This window comes from Peromyscus maniculatus, chromosome 4, assembly GCF_049852395.1.
Source record: "Peromyscus maniculatus bairdii isolate BWxNUB_F1_BW_parent chromosome 4, HU_Pman_BW_mat_3.1, whole genome shotgun sequence".
Lineage (NCBI taxonomy): Eukaryota > Metazoa > Chordata > Mammalia > Rodentia > Cricetidae > Peromyscus > Peromyscus maniculatus.
The window spans coordinates 2,886,601-2,912,210 of record NC_134855.1 but is presented as its reverse complement, the minus strand read 5'-3'; the positions used below and the strand labels follow the sequence as shown (position 1 = coordinate 2,912,210).

At 36.8% G+C, this 25,610-nt stretch overlaps 1 protein-coding gene across 7 annotated transcripts in view; it reads right to left on the bottom strand.

The window, feature by feature from the left end:
- Window positions 1-4,553: 4,553 nt before the first annotated feature.
- Window positions 4,554-25,610, bottom strand: part of Rc3h2 (ring finger and CCCH-type domains 2) — a 67,131-nt gene continuing 46,074 nt past the window's right edge. For 4 of the 7 annotated variants that reach the window (XM_006992537.4, XM_015986182.3, XM_042274768.2 and 1 more), the window contains 12 exons: window positions 24,310-24,618; window positions 19,978-20,192; window positions 17,524-17,957; window positions 16,752-16,919; window positions 13,631-13,777; window positions 13,088-13,301; window positions 12,581-12,665; window positions 11,845-11,926; window positions 11,624-11,758; window positions 11,274-11,381; window positions 11,026-11,174; window positions 4,554-9,834 (listed from right to left, as the gene is read on the bottom strand). In XM_006992537.4, the coding sequence (XP_006992599.1) occupies window positions 9,639-9,834; window positions 11,026-11,174; window positions 11,274-11,381; window positions 11,624-11,758; window positions 11,845-11,926; window positions 12,581-12,665; window positions 13,088-13,301; window positions 13,631-13,777; window positions 16,752-16,919; window positions 17,524-17,957; window positions 19,978-20,192; window positions 24,310-24,618 (2,242 nt within the window). In that variant the 3' untranslated portion in view covers window positions 4,554-9,638. Of the gene's footprint in view, window positions 9,835-11,025; window positions 11,196-11,273; window positions 11,382-11,623; window positions 11,759-11,844; window positions 11,927-12,580; window positions 12,666-13,087; window positions 13,302-13,630; window positions 13,778-16,751; window positions 16,920-17,523; window positions 17,958-19,977; window positions 20,193-24,309; window positions 24,619-25,610 lie in introns of those variants that run through there. The other 3 variants (XM_015986184.3, XM_006992538.4, XM_076568474.1) reach the window with 3 other exon arrangements.

Here is a 25,610-nt window from a genome sequence, read left to right as displayed (position 1 = left end):
CCACACAGAGACATACACATATATGTAATTAAAAAGCCTTTAAAAAATTTTTAAGGGTCCCTTTAACACAATATAAAAGCCTTATTCTGTTAATATGCTCAATTATAGATTTTCAAATTCAAAACCAATCTTGGATTTGTGAAAAAAGCCATGTTTGGACTTGATATATTTCGTATGTTTATATACTAATCCTTATGTATATGATATGTTAAGAACTTTTTACATTTATGTTCATAAAGAAGTCTTAGTAATGTCATTCATTGTCTGGTTTTATTGTCAGAGTTACTTTGGTATCCTGGTTTGTTGACACAAACCCAGACATTATCTGGGAAGGATATGAGACTGGCCTGCAGGCAAGCCTCCGGGGGCATTTTCTTAATCAGAGGTTGACGTAGAAAGGTCAAGCCCATTCTGGGTGGTGTGCCTTTGAGCAGGTAGTCCTGAGGAGAAGCAAGCACTCTTGCATGACTTCTGCTTGAGTTCCTGCCCTACCTTCCCTTGGTGATGGACTGACCTAAGAGTGGTAAGAGAAACCTTTTCCTCCCCGCTGCTTTTAGTCATGGTGCTTCACCACATACACAGAAACTCTAACGAAGACGTGGTTTAATAAAAGTAGCTGGAAGTTAACTCCTCCACTTTTTAACCTTTTGTAAAACTGGTGTTATTTCTAAGTATTTAATGAAATTGACTTAAGAATGTGTCTGGCATTTTGTTGGAAGGTTTTCTGTAACTAACTCAATTTCCTTAGCAAGTGTAGAGAATTGCTAGGTAGCTTGTAAAAGTTCTTTGGCTGATCAATTTACTGCCTGCCTCTCAGTTCCCAATTCAGTCTTCAGTCTAGACTCTTTGATGATGGCCCGAGTTCCTCAAAGATTTCTCCGTGCTCTGCAATGACACTGAGGGATTTTCTCAGTAGAGGGTACTGGAGGGACACCCGAGGCTTTCCTGCAGCCACATGGAAGGCCAGTGATGTTGACATAAGGACATCCAGTAGAGCACTCCCCCATTCATGAATCTAGTACGTGTGGTGCTGGAAATTGAACTCAGGACCTCTGGAAGAGCAGTAGGTGCTCTTAACCTCTGAGCCATCTCTCCAGCCCCCCCTTTTTTCTTTTTTTAAAGGGATTACATGAGCAAGGGTGGTAAAGATCATGACGGGGAAATCTACAGCAACAACTGAACCAAGCTCAAAGGAACTCAGGGAATTTAGACCAACAGCTGTGGAACCTGTGTGGGATTGGACTAGACCCTCTGCATATGGGGGACAGTTGTGTAGCTGGGTGTGTTTGAGGGGCCCCTGGCAGTGTGATCAGGATCTATTCCTGGTGCATGAGCTGTCTTTCTGGATCCCATTGCCTATGGTCAGACATCTTGCTCTTGTTTGATAAAGTGGGGAGGGGCTTGGTCCTGCCTCAACAGAATGTATCAGGCTTAGGTGTCCCACCATGGGAGAAGTTACCCTGTCCTGCCAAACATCTTAAGAGTAAACTTGGAAGCTTATCCTTCCACACCTGAGCAATAAAACGATGGCAATGCTAACTAACTTTTGGACTGCAGTTTCTGAAGATTCATAGGACCCATTTAAATCACATTCAACTTCCTGACCTATAGAATCTGAGACAGAAGTACTGTGGTGTTACACTGCTGTTTGGGGGGTAATTTATGTGACAATAGAAAACTAATACATGGAAATGACAATTTACTTTATCATTTGTGTATCCATTTTTGCAAACTCTATTTTTAAAAACTTTCTTTTTATGTGTATGGGTTTTTTGCCTGCATATGTGTCTGTACACCGTGAGTGCCTGTTGCCCGTGAAGCCCAGAAGATATCAGATCCACTACCACTGGAGTTACGTAGTTCTGATTTGTCATCTGGGAGCTGGAAAGCCAGGTCCTCTGGAAGAGTAGTGTTCTTAACCACTGAACCATCTCACCAGCCCTGGTAAACTGAATTTTTAAGGAATTCATCTAAGTTGACACTTCATCATCCTCTTCAGAGGTAGACAGTAAATACCAGCTTATTTACTCAATATTTCAGAAATAAAAATTATATCCACACAAAAGCACTTATACAAATGTTTATAGCAGCTTTATTTGTAATAGAAATTTGAAACAACTTAAAATGCCTTTTAATGGATGATGGTTAAACAAACCCCGATATAGCTATACCATGGCATATTACTCAGCAATATAAAGGAACAAACTATTAATACATGCAACAACTTGGATGAAGTTCAAGGTAGTTGTGCTGAATTCAGTAAAAAAAAAAAAGCCAATTTCAGAAGGTTACATATGGTATAATTTCATTTATATAACATCATCACCATGACAAAATTACAGAGATGGAGAACGGATTAATGGCTACCGGGGTTCAGAGTAATGTAAAAGAAAAAAAAAATGATGTGAATATAAAGGGAGAAAAGAATGAATGAGAGGAAACAGTTGCTATTTTAGCAATAGGTTTTCCACGAACTTACACTTGAGAAAATTGCATCAGAACCACCCATACACCCTACTGCATGGGTGGGCATATAAAGGTGAATACACAGGAAGCTGAGGAGGGGTAAATAAGGTCTATGGATTGCATATGATGTCAGTTTTCTGGTTCTGATATTGTACTAGTTATGCAAGATACTGCCATGGGACAAACTATGTGAAGGGTACATGGTAATGTCTGTACTTTCTGTAACTTCCTATCAATCCATAAGTATTTCAAAATATAGTTTAAAAAATACTTCAATAGATCTTCATTCTCTTGGACTTAGATATCTACATTAAACTGCACCTCTTGTTACTCTCCATCTGATCCTCATTGAGGTTTGGTTTTGAGAAAATCCTAAAAGACCCAGTCATGAAGCTATCTCATGGGCATCTGAGCTACTCTGTTAAGCATGTTATTTCAACAGGGATTAACTATAAATCTCTCTGAAATTTTACTTCTCCCATGATGCCTTTCCTTGCTGGGTGTAAAGTTGTACACCTGTGATCTTAGCACTCAGGATTGTGAGTTCAAGGCCAACAGGGCTACACAAGACCTACCCCTGTAGTAACTCGTTTCCTCTGCCTGGTTCACCTCTTCATGGCTTTTCTTCTTGCTTCTTCTATACTCTGAAGTCACTCTGGGGCTTAGTCAAGAGTGCATGTGAGCCACCATGTGTTGCTGGGACTTGAACTCAGGACCTTTGGAAGAACAGTCAGTGCTCTTAACCGCTGAGCCATCTCTCCAGGCCCCAGAGTGCATGTGACAATTATGTCTGTCCTCAGCAAAACAAGGTTTGTAATCTTTAAACAAATTTCAATCACCTAATAATGTACAGATGTCTAGTGGACTTTTTTGCACAGCAAATCTGGTCAGTCGTTCTTCCCAACTTCAATCTTCAAGCTCATCTCTTTTCCTCCATCCCTGCATGTTGGTCATGTAGTCTACACTTTCTTGCAGCCTCTTTACTGGTCTACTCCAGCTTCATCTTTCACATTATTGCCCAAGTATCCTTTCTAAAATCTTAAATCATTCAGCTTATTAACTTTCAAGATTCTCTTAAGATTGCTTTAGTATGGTATTCAATGCCTATCTCCCTCTTCTTGCAGTGTAAAAGGGCAAATTCTCAAAAGTATCTATATTCCTTTTCTTGTCTGGAAATGGTGACAATAATCTACATTGTAACACTTAGAACTCTGGAACATACTCAATGCTCTGAGAACTGGCTGTTTATATTATTACTCCATGAAGTCCCATTTCTCAATCACACTTTCCACTAAGGTGGAAATGGATTCAACTATCATCACCATTACCTTTTTGAGAGACAGAAAGATGGCAGAACTCTGACTCTATTACTTTCTGGTTATGAGATCTTGGCAAATACAAAACAGGATTAAAATACAAAATAGAGGTAAAAATCAGGGGGTCATGAAGGTAACCTGTTACTGATTAAAAAATGTTATTCAGGATTTAAAGTCTAGCCAGAGGTTGCCTCACAGAGAAGCACCCACTCTGGCTCAACATAGCTACAAATGGCCCCTTTGTATGTAGCTTTCTGAGCTATTCAACTTGGTCTTTCCCATTTCTAAACTCTGAGCTTCTAGGGAAAGAGCTCATTTCATTGTCTTAAAGACCGGCACAGACAGGGGCGTATGACACATCTGCTGGGTGAATAAATAAAGGGACCCAGGGGTCAATGACAATGGTGCTGAGATTCAGGCCTTTTTGTTTTTTAAATTCTGAAGCCTACAGAATGATTTTCATACTTTCATAACACAAGATTTTGTCCTATTTATGACTCTGTCCTATTATCTCCCAAAGATGGTAAACTCAGTATTATTTTTTTTACACCACCTCTCAGTTAAAAAGTGCTCTATTTTGAATGAAATGTCAGACAGAATTAAATATTTCAACTTCCTTGGGCCTACTTACTTCCCAATGATATACCAATGAAGTAAGGATCATTTAAGTCCCTACTTAAGGAGTGTCTTTCCAGCTTTATTAAGAAATATCAAGAAAATTAGGACAACTAAAACATACCATAAACTTAACATTGACACTAAGCAAACAACTTTTAAGGTGGACAAATAATTTTATTTTGTGCATGCAAATACATGTCAAGTACTGCAAACTTTTTCCATCAATTTTTCTCTCAAACACTGAAAATCATGATGCTCTATTTTGTGAACAGCCAAAGCTAATATCTCTTCACTTCAGTGCTACAGCAAAAACACACAGAATTCACTCTTTGCTATTCACTATCATCACAACCCTCATTGTTCCGTGTCTGCCCACCCCCCACATACAGGCCTTAGAAAGTCCTAGCCTTCCCGCTTTAATCCTATTCCTATAGCACAAAGGGAAACATTACAATTTGGAAATTCAAATTGAAATAAATGGAATAGAATTTATTCCCATATATATTCCCCATTTCATTGTACAGAATTATTTTATAGTTTTAAATAGAAGCTGAGTATATGCCTTAAAAATGAGCATTAAATCCATCTTAGAGATGGTGCCTGCTTTTTACATGATGGGTGTACACCATCTTTAATTTCATTTACATTTCAATCGAACAATAGATTTGCAAAGAAAATGTCTAATACAGACGTAAAAATATTCACACTAAGCTTCACAATCGGTTGTACAATTGACAAACAGGCCTCTTTTCCCAAACTTTCCAGCTAAGCAAATTTATAAAATGTAATCAATGCAACAAGAAAAACATTTCTCTTTCACTTCCAGGGAAAAGAATATGCAATAAACAGTATAAATGCAGACAGCAGTTGCTGCAAGCTAACCACGATACTCCCAAGTGGCTGTACAGGGGGTATGTGCAGTACAAATAAAAGCCACATGTGTTGTATCACAACTACAGTATAATTGTTTGCCCAGCTAAGAGAATGCATGCACTTCCATGCCGTGGGTTATAAAGTGAGGCCTAATTCTTGACAGGTTGATGGAATATGTGCAAATGACCTTGGCTTTTGGCAGTACTAAGTGCAGCCAGTGTCTGTTTTCCACTGGTTTAGGGAATATTTTTAAATTTTATATAAGAGAAAAAAAAATAATTGCCAGTTCCAGACTTGAGGGAATAACTCCCCTTAGAGTAAAAATAAGTCTCCACTCAAATGTGGGGTGTTCTGATCTGTGGTTTGACTCCTTGTACTCCCTTGCCAGCAAAGGGATACAAAGAAACAGCCAGTGTAAAGGAGTTACTAGCAAACTTAATTTCTAGAAAACGGGATACTCCTTGAGCATGTTCATTTGTGTTCTGCTTGCAGAAGGGGCCCTTCTGTAGAAGGAGTTACAGTAAGTGATCCCATCAGTACTCTTGATTCACCAAAACACAAGGAAAATTCTAAGACACTAATACATAGCTGCAATGCAACTTTTTTCTTTAATGATTTGTTACCAATATTGGTGACAGTCTGCTCAGAAAACGACTCAAAGAAACAAGGGAAGAAATACTCAGATTCATAGCTGAAATCATATACTGAATCTGACTGTTACAAGTTCCAACCCTGGCTAAAAAGACAACATGGGCTGTATCACATCTAAAATTCAAAAGTAGGGTATATGGTTTTTAAACAATTTTTTTCAAATGGTTAAACGATCCCATTCAAAAGTCCTACAAATCAATGCATTCTGCAGTCTTCTGTATATAAAATCAGGATGTGCTTGGTAACTCAGCATCCATTTGAAATCTGGGTCAAAGTGACTAGGATCCATACAAATGGGAAATTTTATTTTATTTATTTATTTTTTTTTTGTATGAGAGGTTTCATTTAATTCTCTTAATAGAGCAAAAAGCTATGAAAGGAGAGAATCAGTGCCACGGGCCTAAAGAGCTACCCTTTTTTGAAAATTACAATGTACAACTGTTCCCACATATACTGGTTTGTTGCATGGCATTGAAATAAGTTATGGTAGCAAAGGCAAGAGAATCTGATTTGTTTAGGTACCAAGTAGAAGGAATACACATAGAACTCTTAGAATTCATAAAATGAAACGACCCCACACAAGACTAATGATGTTATATTCAGAGCATCTGAATGTGGCACACTGACTAGGAACTGGACTCAGAAATTGGAAACAAAAACAAAAACAAAACATAAGGAAACCCACACCATTTTCCTGCTTTTCAGACTTCAGACTGCTTTTTCCTGGCAGTTTAGATATCAACGTTACAAATTTTCTCTTCTATTGCATTGTAGCCTCTGATCCCAAATGCAAGACAAGCATTACTTTAAGTGTTCGAGACATACCAATAAGGTTGGCAGGTACACATAATGTCTTGATAAAGGGTCAAAGTGATCACTGAACTCAATTTTAAAAGCCATGTTCTAGGTCTGTTTGTACTATTTTCCTCTATGACATCAGTAGGTACTACTTTGAAGAAAGGTCAGATGAACTGTTCTTTCTTCTCAAGTGGCAGAGATCCAATGGCTTTATTTCACATTAAACCCACCAAAACAGACAGTAGGTTGTCACCACATAAAAGATGCAATACAGAATAACATCAACACAGAAACAATTCCTATGTTGTTAGTGAGAAAGAGTAAAAATTGAAGAATAGGGAGTTATTATTTTGTGGGATCATCTGCTGTAAGACAAGCATTACTTTAAGTGTTTGAGACATACCAATAACGTTGGCAGGTACACATACTGATGCAAATGTAATTTACTGAACAAGTAGGCAAACACCTAAGCATCCCAACCCCTCCAGCAGAGCACAACCACGCTTCAAAAATTCAATTTTAAAATTAAAAAGATAAGGTTAAATACACAAGATCAATTTATGTAGTATATAATCACCCTCAGAAAGTGCTGAAGATGTTTGTGTAGTTCTGTTGCACAGAGGGTTCTTTCCCTGAGGGCACATAAGGAGCTCTCAACTGTTAATAGGTCTCTATTTTGTAACAAAATAGCAATTTTAAAATCTTAAAAAAAAATACATTACCTTCAACATGGAAGATCTCACTATTAAATATCCATGAAATAGACAGACTGGTTTACATAACCTTTTTGGAATTACAAACAGAAAAAAAAAAAAAAGACTGGAAGCATTTCAAATATAATAAGCTCATATTCATAGAAAGGTTCTGATATAAATTATATAACAATCATGTTCCTGTAATATCCTAGGCTAATTTATAATGTCAGAAATAAGTTAATGTAACATGGTTTAAAACTCTTGTTCCTATTCATTTCAGGTTACAGAGTGAAATAAATAAAATGTCTTTGTAGGGATGGGGAGCACTGGCCATGGCAAAAAGGTACAGTACTAACCAAAGGAAACTAAGTCAAGGCTACTGTGCTGTTACGCTACAAACAAACATCTTCATACACTTAAGCATTAAATAAATGTGTAAGATCTTCCATACTGACACCAGAATATCAAAACTACCCCTTTGTTTCTCAGGTATTATTTACAACTTATCAGTCACCTTATGAGCATGTTCATTAAGACAGTTATCAAACACCAGTATTTACTCATTCCAATCAAGAAATTTCAGGGAAATGTCAACCCTCCCACCCCTGGAAATGTGCACAAAACTTTTATCAAAATCTTACAATGCTGTGGTTTTTGTAAAATAACTAAATAGCTCAGACGACCAATAACATGATCCTGTTTAAGCATCTTGCTAGCAGGAGAAGCCCTTACATACAGTACACCTGGTGAAAGATCAGCTTGGCTTAAAATATTCCAGTACAATTTTTAGAGTAAACAACTTCACAGAAGTTAATTAAAAAATAATGAAAGTCAAACTAATCTTAAAGAAATAGAGGAAAAACAAAACAAAACAAACAAACAACAACAACAACAAAAAACAAACTATAGGTAAGATTACCACCAGGAAGGAATGCCCAGCATTTGTTTTCAAATGTTGACTGAAATTTAAGCTTCAATAAAATACCATCCACAAATCTGAGACATGGCTGGTTGAACATACTGCATATTTTCAGATGCCAAGTGAAAATTTCAGTCACATTATGGCAGGGCGGAAATTATTCATTTTTTTATGTATGGATAAATGTTAGCCAATGTTCTACTACTACATGGTTCAAAGTCTTATCAACCTAACAGTCAGAAAACAAGGAAAATTAAACTCAACATGAAGTTAACAATAAACAATATCTAACTAAAACAATGCAATGAACACCCAAATTAATTTCTTTAAATTAAAGACCCAGCAATACCATCTTGTTAGTCAGTGCAAACGCTACATACAGGGTTTTCTCAAGAAAGCTGAAAGCACCTGATTTCTTTTGCCAAGTCATCAGATTCAATAATGTACAGGCTTAAATCTGCATTTTAAAAAATTGCCATTACATTAGTGCATAATTTATCAAAATTGTAAAAACGATTCTGCATAACTTAGGAGAATTTAATATCTAGTACATCAGCTGAAAGACTTAGGCACTTGGTTATATTTTTAATTAATTACTTCAACAAGTAGCCTGTGTATAAATATTAATAAAGCAGAAACTAGTCTTGAAAATGGAAAATTAAAAAAATTAAATGCTACAGATAAAAGCACTGCACCACATTTCTACATATAATGCAGTAAAGAAAGCTACTATATAACCCTGTAAAACTCTATGCAAAGAACAATTAACTCCACTCTTCAAAAAATGAAAAAGAAAAGGAAAAAAAAATCCATGCAAAGTCCAATAAAAAAGATAAATAAAGCAGCTGGAATGAGATGGAAATTTCTCTCAGTGAAACATAAAATAGAAATAAATTAGTTAATTAACTCTACTTTCACTAGATGTATCATTGTAGGATCCTGCTAGTTTAATAACTGAGTTGTTAATTTACCGTAGAAGCCATTTAAAATAGGAAATGGCTCAGTTACTGCACCGGATTGCTACAAACTCATAAAAAGCTGCTTGAAGCTTAAGTTAAATGTTGTCCAAATTCCAATAATTTCTGGAAAGTGAACGTTACCCTAGTAAAGTAAATTTTCTTTTTTTTTCATAATGCTAATGCAAGAGGGCTTGAAGTATCAAAGAGTCCACAGGAAATGGATGCCCCCAGTAATATCTTTTTTTTAAAAAAAATATACATTATATAATATATATTATATATATAAAAAGCTAGTGTAAATGCTTCCATGGTGTGGTCACAAATTTGAAAGATGAGCCTCCTTTCAGCTGTTAACCATCTTCCCATTTGCAATAGGTTTTAAAAAGTCGTTTTTATCTTCAGACATAACATGAGTTTTCAGAATGAGGTTGCCAGCACTGACAGATGTGGTGATGGGGAGGCAGCCTGCACTGCTAATGGACACTGGGAGTGGTTGGCTAAAGCAAGACGTTACCGGCAGAATTGTTTTTTGCTCCTCCCTGAGAGAAAATAAATGATAGTGAAAGCAAATTAACTTTAAGTGCAAATATTTAAGTTATATATGCTCTCTAAAAGCTATTTCAAACTTTAAGAGCCCACAGAAAAAGCCTATCTTCTTTATCAAGAAAAGTATTGAATGGGGGCTGGAGAGATGGCCTCAGCAGTCAAGAGCACTAGCTGCTCTTCCAGAGGATCATTTCAATTCCCAGGACCCAAATGGTAGCTCACAACTGTCTGTGACTCCAGTCCTAGGAGATGCAATGCCCACTCTGGCCTCTCTAGGTACAAAACTTGCACATGGTGCACAGACATACATGCAGACAGAACACCCAGACACATAAAAATTAATAAATAAAAATTAAAATGTTTAAAGTATCAAAAGTCTCTAAAAAGGTCCTATTTTCCACATTTATGATAAAAATTAAAATATTGATTAGATGACATATAAATTGTCAAGCTTAAGACCAGGCCCAAATCTCTGGCAGTAATTAAACAAACTGGCAATATAATACCCAAGAAAATTATAACATGATTCTTAAAACAAGAAACATTTAACATAGTTTTGGTTTGCACTAGTTTTTATGATTAAAAAAAAAAAAAGATTTATTTGTTTTATGTGTACAGGTGTTTTGCTTTCATGTATGTATATGCACCATATGTGTACAAGGGGGTTGGATCCCCTGGAACAGGAATTATGGACGGTTGGTTGTGAGCCACCATGTAGATGCTGGGAACCACACCTGAGTCTTCTGCAAGAGCAACAAGTGCTCTTAACAGCTGAGCCTCTCTCCAGACTCTTATGGTTTGTTTTTTAAACAGGGTCTTGCTATGGATTCCATGACAGCCTAGAACATGTAGGTAGCCCATTCTGCCTCTGCCTCCCAAGTGTTGAAGTTACAGCTGTGTTAATCTACGAATTAATTTTCCATCTACAAGTTTGGTCAAATTGAAGAAGTATAACCTAGAAACAAGGAACTTTCATCCCAATAAATAGTTAAGTTTTGGATTATTAAAATAAACTGCTTTACTAGTTCAAATTTCTCGAAAAATACAGACTGACCAGATCATTACTTTATTAGATAAGGTTTCCCCCAATAGTAAAAAGTCAAAATGAATCTAACACTGCATCTATTTCTCATAGTATTTACACCCTATGCCCCCTGTTTAGGAAGGGTCTGTCTAACACTCACAGAGTCACATGGTCTTCACCTAAACTCTGTCTCTTCTGCTTCACTGAGTCCTTCTGCTGCTGCTGGCTGGGATGGCCATTTTCCACTGCTGTTCCATTCAGCAACTGATCATTTTGAGAACTGATACCAAGTTGTATGTCCAGGATTTCCTAAGAAAATAAAATGTTAACCTTTCAATATGACAGTATTTTATGCGTTTTAATTTACAACAGAACAAAGCCAACTAATTATATAATTGTAGTACTTACTTCAATTTGTTCACTTTGTCCATCAGGTTCATCAGTATCAAGTGCAGAAAGCTCTAACTCAATATCTCTATCGGGTTTCGTATCTACTGTGTCTTCTGTATAATCACTCTGTAAATAAGAAAAATATTAATTTTACATTTGCAGAACCTGGAGTCTCCTTTAAATTAAAATGGGAATCCTAACGATTTAGCTAAAGAATTAGTTCAGAAGTCTGAGACTATTATTTCTACTCTAAGTTTTAAAAAGTAATCAATCATTTATCTGGAAAATTCACTAAGACATAGTATATCCCAGTACACAGCTGCAGAAAGCAAATACATTAACATGAAGCCGAGACATCATCCCCTTACCTCTCCATTTCTCAATTCAATTTCCTTGCTTAGAAGATTTAAAGTAAGGTGACGGCCTTCATCCAGGGAATTCCACTTCTGCTGCATGGCTAGAGCATTAGCTTCCCTCTGAAGAAGTAATGAGTTACTCTTGGCCTCCATGAAGAAAGAGGAAAACATAAACTTAGCTTTCTATTAATATTTTACTTTTTAAAAATCAAAGCTAAATAAATAGAGCCTACCTGCTGAAGTTCAATACTCAAAAGGTCTCCAGTACTGGAATGCTTTCTATGGCCAGACAAATCAGTAACAATGAATCTGTCCCTTTAAAAAGAAGTATGTTTATTGTAGTTAAAGTGAGAGATAAAGCAACTAAGACATTAATGACTCTATGTTCTTTGAATGTATTTAGTCATTATTCTATATACGTATGTTTCAGAGTTTTTTTATACAGCTCAAATTAGCTGTGCATCTACTGTGGCTTCTTCCATGGACAACCAGTTATTTGTCCACTATATACATATATCGCTATATATAAAATGTATATATATAATTTTTTTTCCCAGTTTTTCAAGACAGGGTCTCTCTGTGTAATAGCCCTAGCTGTCCTGGAACTCACTCTTTAGACCAGGCTGACTTGGAATTAACAGAGATCCACTTGTCTCTGCCTCCCAAGTTATGAGATTAAAGGCATGTGGCACCATTGCTCAGCTGGTTTCTATATTTTAAAAGGCATGAAATTTGAAAGTAAAGACTCTTTTTTTTTTTTTTAAAGATTTATTTATTTATTATGTATACAATGTTCTGCCAGCACACCAGAAGAGGGCACTAGATCTCATTATAGATGGTTGTGAGCCACCATGTGGGTGCTGGAAATTGAACTCAGGACCTCTGGAAGAGCAGCCAGTGCTCTTAACCTCTGAGCCATCTCCCCAGCCCCGAAAGTAAAGACTCTTAAGGAAATGAGAGTACAGTTACCGCTCAATGTAGTGTGCTGATGATGTGGCCTCACTGCCATATGAACTCCACCTTGAATCAACAGCATTGACATAAGGGACATAATCTGTAAGAAACAAAAAGAAACAATTATTAGAAAAGCAGAAAATAAGAGATGGGCGTCGGTGGCGCATGCCTTTAATCCCAGTACTTGGGAGGCAGAGCCAGGTGGATCTCTTTGAGTTCGAGGCCAGCTTGGTCTATAAAGAGAGATCCAGGACTGCCACAAGTTTGAGGCTAGCTCAGATACAGAGTGAGACCCTGTCTCAAAATAAAATAAAATAAAATAAAATGACAAAAGAAATTTTAAAAATCAGTATATAGGTATGAATATACTTTGTAAATGGCTGTGTATTTTTTCCCACTAGCCAAAGGTTTTGTTTAAACCACTTCATCCCCAGTTTAACATGGTTACTAAATGGAATGTTTTCTACCTCACAGGTTAGGAATACACAGTATAAATTCTTTGGTATTACTAAAATGGATCACCTGATACACTGATGGGCTTAGTTGCACTTCCTTGGGAAGCAGTGGCCTGGACGGGATCTGTTGTATGGTAACCTGTTCGGGAGGATCGGGAAATTGCACCCCATTTTGAGATAATGGGTCCATCACTAAAGGGAATAATTGGGTCTTCTTCTTTTGTCCTTCTCTGAGTTTCAAATAAATGAACTCTTCTCTTAACATCCCCACTGTCCAGGTCCTGAAGAAACCAAAGATATCAGTCAAAGAGCTGCTGGTGATTACTGTAGATTAATGATAAAGCATGTTCTTAAAAGATACATAATTAGGCTTTTCTGGTCAATTTTACACTAATTATGGATCTCAATGGTATGTAACAACCATATTAAACTACCAAACTACAGTCAAATGAAACATTCCATGAAATTTGTTAAAATATTACCCTGTACTTACAGATAAGTTATACCATCAGAATATAAAAGACTAAAGCCTTCATTTTAAAACTTGAGACATCAACATTATCTTCCCTACCTCCAAAGCCCCCTTTTCCCCAATCAAGCAAAATCATACCATTAGCACAGCATTTGAATTAGCAATTACATCTTTGGGCTCTGAATCAATAGCATTTATACAAGAGCCTATGGTGCCACAAGACCAGGGAGAATAATGGGAAAGATGGTCTTCCTCAAATTTTGTGCCACTCACACTCTCAGAGAACTGATTAAAAGAAGAAGAAGAAAAAGGCAAATTAGTATGAAACCTAACTTTACAAGCTTGTAATTAACACTGAATATTACACAATTAAAGGATCATATAGTTAATAATTAAACTCTTTCCATAATAACTATCATTTGGTGACCTGAGGCAGAACTGCATATAGTTCAAGGTTAACCTGGGCTATATATTGAGTTCCACAGCAGCCTGGCTGTGTGGAGCAGAACCTTCTCTCAAATGGAATAAAACAAACAAACAAATAAATGAATCAGCTCTAAGCAATAATATTCATATAATAGAAAATGCACACCTTCTTTTCCTTTGTCTTGTAAGTTATTTATTCTGTATCTTCTTTCACTTTTGTCCTATTAAGTGATCTTTAAATTTTTTAAAAAAATACTTAAATTTCACTTTCATTATTTACTTATCTAGTGTGCATGTGTACACAGGTACCATAATTTGTGAATAGAAGCCAGAGGACAACTTGTGGGAGTTGTTTCTCTCCCTCCACCATGTGGACTGCAGGAATCAAACCAAAAGTATCAGGCTTTGCAGCAAGCAGCCCTACCTACTAAGCTGTCTTACTGCCTCAGTCCTTTAACTGCTCTTACAAAACTCCTGACCAACACTATCAAAATCAATTAATAGTAGTAACACACTAACATGGTATATGATGCTTGCAAAAAAAAAAAAAAAAAGAGGAAAAATAAAAACATAGATAGCTCACAGTCCATGTCTTAGAGCAGTCTGTAATTTCTTTGAGAAAAGATTATGTAGCAAATGAACATATTAAATCATGCAGCATTAACTAGCAAAAGGAATTCAAAGGCAGCACTGAAGCTAGAAAAGGAAAAGAACAGATGTGAAAGGAAATTTAAGGCACTATAGTAATACTGCCAGGACACTAAAGTTGTAAGAATCATAAAATCTACTTGACTAATTATAGAGATAGGGAAACTGAGGAACAGAAAAGTTAAACATGAGTAATGCTATTTGCCAACAGCTGCTCAGTGTGTGTGATGGGAACCAAACTCTGGAATAGCAGCAAACACATTCAACTGTTGAGCCATTTCACCATCCCCTGATTTTGTTTGTTGAGACAGTGTTTCACTAGGTAGCCTAGGCCTCAGCAATTCTCCTGAATCAGCCTTTCTAGTGCTGGGTGTATAAATATGAGTTTTTCTTAAAGTACACTGTATAAAACAAACAAACAAAAAACAAAACAAAACATGAAAATATGGGCCAGGCGGTGGTGGTGCACACCTTTAATGCCAGCACTTGGGAGGCAGAGGCAAGTGAATGGATCTCCACGTCCAAGGCCAGCCCAGTCTACAGAACAACACAGAGAAACACTAACTCAAAAAAAAAAAAAAAAAAAAAAAAAAAAAAAAAAAAAAAAGGAAAATATAAATGACATCACTAACAATCATTGCAAAGCTGTTTACTTGTTCTGAGGCAATCTCAGTTTAGTGAGAGGAATATGGATAGGTTAAATATGTAGTGTTTTATGAAATACTCCTTAATAGAACTCTTTATCTAATTTGGGTGTTATAACTCATATTTATACACCCAGCACTAGAAAGGCTGATTCAGGAGAATTGCTGAGGCCTAGGCTACCTAGTGAAACACTGTCTCAACAAACAAAATCAGGGGATGGTGAAATGGCTCAACAGTTGAATGTGTTTGCTGCTATTCCAGAGTTTGGTTCCCATCACCCACACTGAGCAGCTAATAACCTCCTCTAACTCCTGCTCCAGAGAATCCAGTACTCTCTTCTGGTCTCTATGGGCCTCTGTTCATGTGGCATATTCTCAAACAAGAGAGACAGACAGGCAGACACCCACACACAGAGATTTTAAAAAAGAAAAGTAAATTAAAAAACAAAACCCCACAAGTTTAATTTAAAAGATTATGTGTGTATAGCTAGGACTATGCCAAAATAATCCAGTGGCAAGAAGTACAAATGAAACAAATTTGACCAAATTGACAATTATGAAAGTGATATAATTATATGCAATTACTTTGAGTCTTTACATTTTTTTGTATGTCTGAAACTTTTCGTAACAAAGATTTAAAAATAATTTTTTTTCGGGGGGGGGGGGGAATTGTACCAGAAACACTGGGAGTGAAGAATAAACCAGGGTATTCGAAAAATATTTTTTCACTGGGTGATGGTGGTGTACACCTTTAATCTAGCACTGGGGAGGCAGGTGGATTTCTGTGAGTTTGAGGCCAGCCTGGTCTACAGAACGAGTTCTAGGACAGGCAGAGTTGTTACACAGAGAAATCCTATCTGAAAAAAAACAAAAAGAAAAAAATAAAATTTCTGTCTAAATATTCTATATATAGAGAAATAACACACACACACACAACATAGAAAAAAAAGGCAGGTAGAATGGAAATCAGCCTGTCATAGACTTGTTTTGTAATAGGAAGAATAACAGAGATACAAATAGCAGAAATAATACAGCAGGCATTTCTGCACTTGTGAAACAGGAAAAAAAAATTAGGACTCAAACTTCATCTATTTATAAACTGAAAGATCTTGTACAAATTATTTAACTTCTCCTGGTTACAACCCATGAAATGGGGACAATACCTGCCCTCTGAGCTTTTCATGAGAATTAAATGAAATAGCATTTTTTTAAAGTCACATGGACCAATCAGGGGTTAGGGTGAAGTTCAGTGGTAGAGAATGTGCAAGGCTCTGGGTTTGGACCTAGTCCAAAACACAACAGCCAAGAAACATAAGAATAAAAATATAAAGTATTAGGTCTATTGCTGCAAAGCTTTTGAAATCCTGGTAAAGGACTCTTAGATTGAGAATCTCCTCACCTAGCCATAGTTTACACACTGGTTACTGAGGTAAATTCGACTCCATAGAAAACCATTCAAAAAATATCCAAAATAGTTAACCCTAGTTTAAAGTCAGCTGTTTGACCATTCGTGATTAATAAGCAGTTAAAACCTTTCTTACCTCTGTTCGGAAGTCTACACTGAATAGAGGAGAAGGTGGTGTTGGTGATTGTGTTGCCACAGGAAGTGTTGAAGAGACAGGTGCTTTCTGGGTATGGTACTGTGCCCACTGATCTGGTTTTCTTCTTATCTGTTCCTCACAAGTGGTCTTCAAATGACCACAAGGCTCCTAAGAGGGACAAAAGAAAAAAAAAATTTGGTCACTTGTAGAGTGGTAAATAAACTTAACTAAGTTCTGTGAGAATAAAGTAAAAAGCTTCATATTGTTGGGACACACACACATACACAAAGAGCAGAGAAACTGCCTCAGCACCCTATTGTTCTCTCTATATACTCAAACAAAAAGGTTAACATGTTCAGCTGATGTCAAATATAATGTGAGCACTTGAGCACTCATTTTTCTACTTTAGAAGTCGTTTGTATATATGTGAAACTACTGAAAAGAGGCCTTGTCCTTATATCTTCAGTACTATTTAGAAACTTCTGTAACAGTTTCTAGCTGAACGTAACTTTTTTTGAACATTAGTATGTATGAAGTCTAGTTCTAAGAGCTTTTATTTTTTTTAATTAATTCTCACAACAGCATTATGAGTAGGCACTACTCATTTCCATCAAACATGAAAAAACACAAAAGCTGAGTCATACAAACGTCAAGTAACTTCTCTAAATCACACAGTTAGTGAGTCTGCTTGGTTTGTCTCAAGACACAAGACAGTAGTTAGTTAACTCAACTAACACATGACAGTAACATTTCTATGTTCAACATTATTTACCCTTGGTAAAGGCACAGTCGTCCTTGGCTCATTTGGTGGCTGACAAGCCACTGAATAATATCCATCTAATGAGTTGTATCTTTCCCGTAAAGATGTCTGATAGACAGATGAGTGCATCACATCCATTGGAGGTAAAGAATTGCTTCTAATAATATCATCTCGTTGGTACATAGCTGGGCGCCAGATGCGCCTGCTGTCATACACAGGAGCATACATTCCAGAAGGTACGGGGGGAACTGGTCCATACTGCTGCGGAGGAGGAGGCTGGTAAGGAGAGGAATTCATTCGGTCTCGAGGGGAAAAGGTACTGTAATGATCGGCATATGGCATGGAAGCAGGTGGGAGGGAGGACTCTGGAACATTATTGGACCTCACAAAGCGAGGAACACAAGGAGTCACACCAGCTGGTACCGTTGGAGGTGGTGGGTAGTATCCTTGAAAATTGGAAAGAGGAATATTCAATGTAACATCTTAGTAAAAACCAACATTTTATAATGGTTCAAGTCTAAAGCAGCTCTGATTGTGGGAATATACAATAAACGTTGACCTTTACCTTGATATAGAAACTGCATTATCATCAAGATACCATTATACTAATACCAACATTCAACACTGTTAAAACTATTCCATAAAATCAAAACACAGAGCTGTTGGCAGATGGCAGACTGATTCCTGTTTAATGAATCTTCTCTCTCTGTCTCTCTCTCTCTTTTTCTTAAAGGTTTTTCAAGACAGGGTTTCTCTGTACGCTGGCTGTCCTGGAACTCACTTTGTAGACCAGGTCACCTGCCTCTCTGCCTCCCAAGTGCTGGGATCAAAGATGTGTGCCACCACTGCCCAGCCTGTTAAATGAATCTTTTGCATGAGGTTTCTAAGTAAGTAATTAGTTATATCACTGGTTCTTGTTAAGCATTTGGGTCCAGAGGTTAAAGATCTATTTCAGAATTCATTATTCATTTTCTTTTCAAATTGTACAAAAAAAAAAAGGTATGGTGGCATGCTCCTTTAATCCCAGCATTTGTGAGGCAGAAGCAGGTAGACCTCTGAGTTTGAGGCCAGCTTGGTCTAAGAGTTTCAGACCAGCCAGGGCTATATATAGTTAAAGACTCAGCCTCAAGAATAAATAAAAATAAAAAAAAAGCAGGGTTGTAGAGATGGCTCAGTGGTTAAGAGCACTTCTTGTTACTGAGAAAGACCTGGGTTCAGTTTCCAGCACCCACAGAGCAGCTCACAACCATTGTTAACCCCAGCTCCATGTATACATATATGCAGGGAAACACTCATATACGTAAGAGTGAAAATAAGTCTTTTAACAGAGCACAAAAACATTATGTTTTATATACCATTTCATTGAGTTCATGTATTTGATTCTTAGAAATGAATCAAATTAGTATCTAGGTAGGAGAATTTAAGACTCTTATCTCTAACCAGTTATAAAAATTAATTCTGTATAGATTAACAATTTCTATGCATCACCTGGAATATAAACCTATTGGAAGAAATCATGAGAGATGCTTCAAGGTACTAGAATGTTTTTTGAAAGACCCCAAAAGTATAAAAACAAAGGCAAATCGGGTAAATGGAACTGTATCAAACAATAAAACTTCTCATAGGAAAAAAACCAGACTAGAGGCAACGTACAGCATGACAGAAAGTATTTGCAAGCTACATATATGATAAATGCAATAAAAAAAAACCAAAGCAACTTGATAAATATAAGCAGGATATCTAAATAAACATTTGTCAAAGATATCCAAATGGCAAATTAATATAATAAAAATGCTTAACATCAGTAATATTTTGGAGTATACAAATAAAAACCAAAATGAAGTATCATCTCACTCCAGTACAAATGGCTATTATTTAAAAAAAAAAAAAAAAAAAGCCAGGACAGCAATATGGCTCAGTTGTTAAGACCAAAATTCAATATGAGCTTACTCCCACACCACTCCCCAAACGCACATGGTAGAAATAGAGGACTACCATATGTGCATGAATGTTCCCCCTTTATTATACGCCCCCACCCACACACAAAATACCAAAGATATCGAGTATTGACAAGGTTGTATAGCAATAAAACCCCCTGTATACTACTGGTGGGAATGTAGAAAACATACGCATCTAGGTATATGAATGGTGCTAATGTAATGTAATGTTAATGCAAATGAAAATGAATAATAGCCTTGGTTGGTTGGTTGGTCTGTTCTCAGAAAGAGTCTCATGCTGGGCTTGAACTCACTATGTTAGCTGGCTTTGACTTCTTGATTCTCCCTGCCACCACCTACCAAGTGATAGAATTACTAACTAGAAGGAAAGATTTCTTAGAACAGGAAGAAAACTTATGGGTCAGAGTGGAATTAATCTGTTAAAGTAGATAATCTAGAAACTCATTTATTTGGGGTAATAAATACACAGTTTGCTTCTTTGTTCTTAGAACTGACTAAAATTACTTACCTGTTTGTGGGTATTGTGGGACTTCAAAGGGTATTTGAGTCCTTGGATCTTGAAAATACTGAATGCTTTCAGAATGTTGAGGATATACTGGAACTCTAGTTAGAAAAGGGCTGGATTTCGGAGGCACAGAGCTCAGCTCTGTTCCAAAGTTAGAGGGCCCAGTGGAGGTAGCTGCTGCATTACTTACAGGAGTCTTGGGTGGAGAACCAATTTTACTGGAGAGAAAAATCAAAGGAAGAAAAAAGGATAACTCACTATGATTGCTAAGTCTTCCTCAGAAATTTCTCATAAAACTGTAATGCAAAACTATCAACAGAAAACATGTCAGGTATTTTGACAGGGGCAAATATATTTGGCAAGAAATTTCACTGCCTCCTCACACTATAATTCACAAGCCCATACAGTAACAGTTCTCATGTTCTGATGAGGCTAACAGTATATAAAAACAAATTCCAGGCACTAAAGTTGCTTTTCAGCTGATTCTGACTCATTCTTTAAAGACTTTTCCTGTTTGGGGGGGGGGGGGACCCAAAAATTCTGCTCAATAAGTTTAAAAAGTAAACAATAAAGTCTATCAGAAGAAGTCTTTGGGGCAAAGAAGATAGACATAGTAAAAAATAATTTGATTAGCTAAAATGTAAAATAAAAGAAGCCCATTTTTGTCTGTTAACTCTATGTGTGTGACATCAAGACAACAGTTCCTGGCTTGGAGTAGGCACTCAGTAAACATTTGCTGGACAAATAAATATAAAATTCTAGCACAAAGTGAGTACTTAATATGTGTTGGGTGGATGTAATGCCAATTAATTTGTTTTAACACAAAAGGATTTTCTTGGTTGAATAAGCAAGTACTCAGCACTAGAGAATATTATCATATTTTTGTTCCCTTTCAAAAAAAGCTTTAAGAACTCTGCCAGGTGATGGTGGCACACAACTTCAATCCCAGCAATTGGGAGGCAGAGGCAGGTGGGTCACAGTGAATTCAAGGCTGGCCTGATTTACAGAGCAAGTTCCAGGACAGCCAGGGCTAGAAGAGAAAAAAAGCTTTAAAAACCCTATAAAGTGGGCTGGGTGGTGGTAGTGCACACCTTTTAATCCCAGCACTTGGAAGGCAGAGCCAGGCAGATCTCTGTGAGTTCAAGGCCAGCCTAGTCTACAGAGCAAGATCCAGGACAGGCACTAAAACTACACAGAGAAACGCTGCCCCCACCCCCCACCCCCAAAAAAACCAACCAACCAAACATAAAAACCTAGAAAGAGCTTTAAATATGTTTTGCCCCAAGAGATGATCATGTTAATTATGTAGGAATTCAATGTATTACAACCCAATCACATTAAGAAGCTTTTTTTCAGCCAGGCGGAAATCCTAGCATTCAAGAGGCCTCTCACAACACCTCTCCTTAAAGAACTGAGCATACATATTCCTGTGTTCCAGTAATACAAAGCCTTTCCAAGTGTATCATACAGAATCTATTTACATATCTAACACCCAAACTACACTAGAAGACTCTTAGAGGGAGGGGTTGTATCTTCATTAAGGACATCAGTGTGTCATGTGTTAGGTAATCCATATATTTAAATTAATAAGTAGTTTTCTTATATATTAAAATTTTTTTTATTACATCTTATTTACTCGTGTGTTCACATGTGCATGTGTACACACACAGAGAAGTCAGGACAGCCTATAGTACATTCTCTCCTTACAGCACTCTAGGTCCCTGGGGACTGACCACCAGTTGTCAGGCTTGGCAGCAGGTGCTTTTCCTTTGCAATCCATCTTGCTAACCCTTACAAATACCTTTCTTTTTTATATCTAATCACTTATATGGTGTGCTTGTGTGTATTCATTGGCATTCACCTCCCAAAACAGTATATATGAAGAACAGGAAGGTAACTTTTAGGGAGTCCCTTCTCTGCTTCCACTATATGGTTTCAGGGGACTGAACTCAGATCATCCATCAGGCTAGGCAGCAAAGGTCTCTATCAATACATTGAATCACTGCACCAGCCCTGTCTGTTTCTTATGTGGTAGAGCAGGTGTCTAAAATATAGAAGGACCTGGGCTTGATTCCCAGACCAAAGGAAAAAAGAAAGTTAAGAACTCGAACTATAATTCATGGTTTTGAGGTATGTATCACTGGCTTTCAATATAAGATTTCCAACTATCTAAACAGAAGCCTGAACCCATTAGCATTCACTCCTTATGTCCATTCTTAGCTCCAATAGTGACTACCGCACGTCTTTCTCTCTAGAGAACTGCAAATGGCATTCTGCACCTGGCTTCTTTCAATCAGCGTAAGTTTTTTTTTTCTCTCTTGAAAGTGGATTTAAAAGTGGGAACTTGTACATGTTGGCAAGCATGCCACGAATAACCTATATATGGGGGAGGGGTGGAGGAATTGACAAGGTCTTACTAATTTGTTCAAGCTGGCCTGGAATTTCTTCTGTATCGTAGGCTTGCCTTGATCTTGGGATTCTAATAACTCAACCTACTAAGTGCTTAAGACTACATACCTGCACTACAAGGCCTGGTGTAGCATATTTCTAAAGTTGATCAACATGTGACACATAATAGTACCTTACTAATTTTTCATGGCTGAATAACAGAACCCATTGTTATGAATATAAGTTTTGTAATGTTACCTTGCCAAAATCTTCAGTATTCTATTTTCTAAACATGTAGCATAAGGTTTTTATAGCCTCATAAGGTTCTCACAGCCTCATAACAATCAACTTACCATAAGCTTATTTTATGTATCAGTCAGTAACATAAACCTTCAGATATATAAATGAGTGTATGGTGCTAGGGACCAAACCAAGGACACTGTGCATGCAAGCAAGCACTTTACCATTGAGCTAGGTCTCCAGCACAAACATTCAGTTCTCTAAGGCTAGCCCTAACACTTCACATATTTACTAACAAACTTACACCATACTTTCTTTTCCCCCCTCAAAACTTTTATACTACATTAGGAACATGGAATATTCCCATCCTTTAACTAATATGCTTCATTTGTGTAAACGCTACATCTACACCTATAGCACTGAGTCCTTTAAAAGCAGAGAAGTCTATTTTTCAGGTATTTCTAACTGCCAGTGACAAAGCTTGGAATAAAGTAGTCAATATTTTTGATGTGTCGTCTCTCAAATACATTCCAGTGAAGATCATTCTTTTAATAAAGAATTTCCCCCACTATATACTGGACTATAAAAGTTGAAAATATTAGATTTAACTTATATTGTCTCCATGACATGAAGTCAGTACAGGTTTCCTGTGCCAAGCATGTGCCAAGCATGATGCTTTTTTCCACAGCAGGCATATAGTAGTACTGACAAACTTACTCAAGGGCAATGAAATCTGAATATGCTTTAACTTCAATTTTTAAACTTCAAAATATGAGATTCCAAAACTGTAAGTAACTTCCAATTATCTGAAAGTTTTAACACTTTTCATAAGGAAAACAAAAATCCCTTTATTAAAAGAAATCTTATGTCTACAGCCAACAATAATGGTAGTAAAAATAAAGCAGATATTACTGAGTGGCTACTAACGGACAACTACTGTTCAAAATACAGTACAGCATTAACTCATTTAAGTTTCACAATCAATATATGAAGTACTTGACCACTGAGCTGTACACCTAAGCCCATAAGGAAGATATTGTAATTTTATGAATAATTTGAGGTAGACTGATAAACAACTGGCTTAACATCCAATAAGCAGAAAGAAGTGAGCCATAATGTGAGCCCAAAGAGCTCGGCTCCCAAGAGTCTGCCCTTAAATACATTACAGAGAAGCAGTGGAAGCTGACTGAAACAGGGCTAGACATTCGACCTTTTCACTCGTTTAGATTTCTATTTAGCATCTCTATGAAATACTGACACTCAAAAAAAAAAAGGTACGGAAACCCTAATTCTGGTCCAAATTCACCAATATAGTTGAAGAAAACAAAACTCAAGAGTTACTGACTTTGCAAATTTGTGTATCTATTTAAATGCCTAGTGAAGATTAGAACTCATTTTTGCTAGGTGGTGGTGGCATAAGCCTTTAATCCCAGCACTCAGGAGGCAGAGGCAGGTAGTTTGCTGAGTTCGAGGCCAGCCTGGGCTACACAGTGAGCTCCAGGACAGAAAGAGCTACACAGAGAAACCCTATCTTAAAAGACCAAAGGGAGAAAGAAAAAACCCTCAAATTTCTTGGTATTTAGCATTCTTTCTCCCTTATTTCATGAATAATTGTGCATAAAAACTTCAAGTATTGTACCTCAGGATGAAGAAAGTGATGTCATTTCTAAAGGGACAAAGAATCCCACCATTTTCACCAACACCTACTTTTCAGAGACAGACTCTGCAGAGGGCCCAGCAGTATTCTGGCCACTAGTGCCAACTTTCCCAACTTTCTTCACAGTCTCCAGAGTCCTCAATGCACTGTCAGTGCTTCGTGGGATTAGCTGGGAAACACCACTGTCTGCATTTGAAATTCCATTTGTACTTGGAACAATTTTCCCCGGTGTTTCAGTACTTCCTATGACAGGAAGGCCATTTCCAGCTGTAGTTGTGACAGTACTGTTTACACCAACTTTATTCAGAAGAGGAAACGTTCTTACAGTTGCGCTCATCTTTTTGTTCCTTAATCGGTACCTGTTTAAAAATAATCAACATATTTGTAATACTGTTCCCAATTTTAATCTGAAAATACAAAAAGAAAATATTCTTTAAAAAGGAAATAGCTTTGAAAAGTTTCTTTAGCTAAATAACAAATACTTCTCCATGTCACATATATATGTAACATACATGCAAAAACAGGCACATAATTAATATAGTAAGCAAAATACTCATGCACTCCAAGCTTTCTGAAAGAGTGGGGTTTGAAAATCTTCTGTTTTTATGTGGTACCAAAAAAGTACCAAATTCTGAAAGTAACAGAACAAACAGAAAAGGATTCAAGAGTTGAACACATTCTCTGCTGTAATTTTAAATAATAAAAACTCAAACTCATTTTAAACTTACACCAAAATATAGAAATTTTGTATTATTCCCAAATGAGTTTATGTCCAAAGAAAAGAGTATTTAGATCACAGATTTTTCTGATATTAGTTTATTTATGGAGACTAGATGTAATATTGTAATATACAAAGCAATTTGATCTTGGATTTCATATAAAAATATTTCCATTTGTATATCAAAAACTTCATTCTGGGACTGGAGAGATAGCTGAAGGGTTAAGATCATGGGCTGCTTTTTCAAAAGACCCAGGACCCATATGACACCTCACAAGAATAACCCGTTCCTGGAGATCCAATGCCCTCTTCTGGCCTCTGTAGTCACTGCATGCATGTGGTACACAGTATACATGCAAGCAAACGCTTAAAACACCTAAAATCATTATTTAAAAAATTTATAAAATTCTCATTATTACATAGTCTTAGTCCTGGTCCTTACTTCCTATAATATTCTCTTAATATTTCTAAGTGATCAACATAATGAAAACTATTTGGGATCACTATGCTTAAATTACTCTATTACTATTACTCCAACATGGTGATTATGATGAATAATGCTTGTATAATATTTTCTCCTTTAGTTCTTCAGCATCTACAAACAGCTCTATTTCAACTGTTTCTCTATGTCTG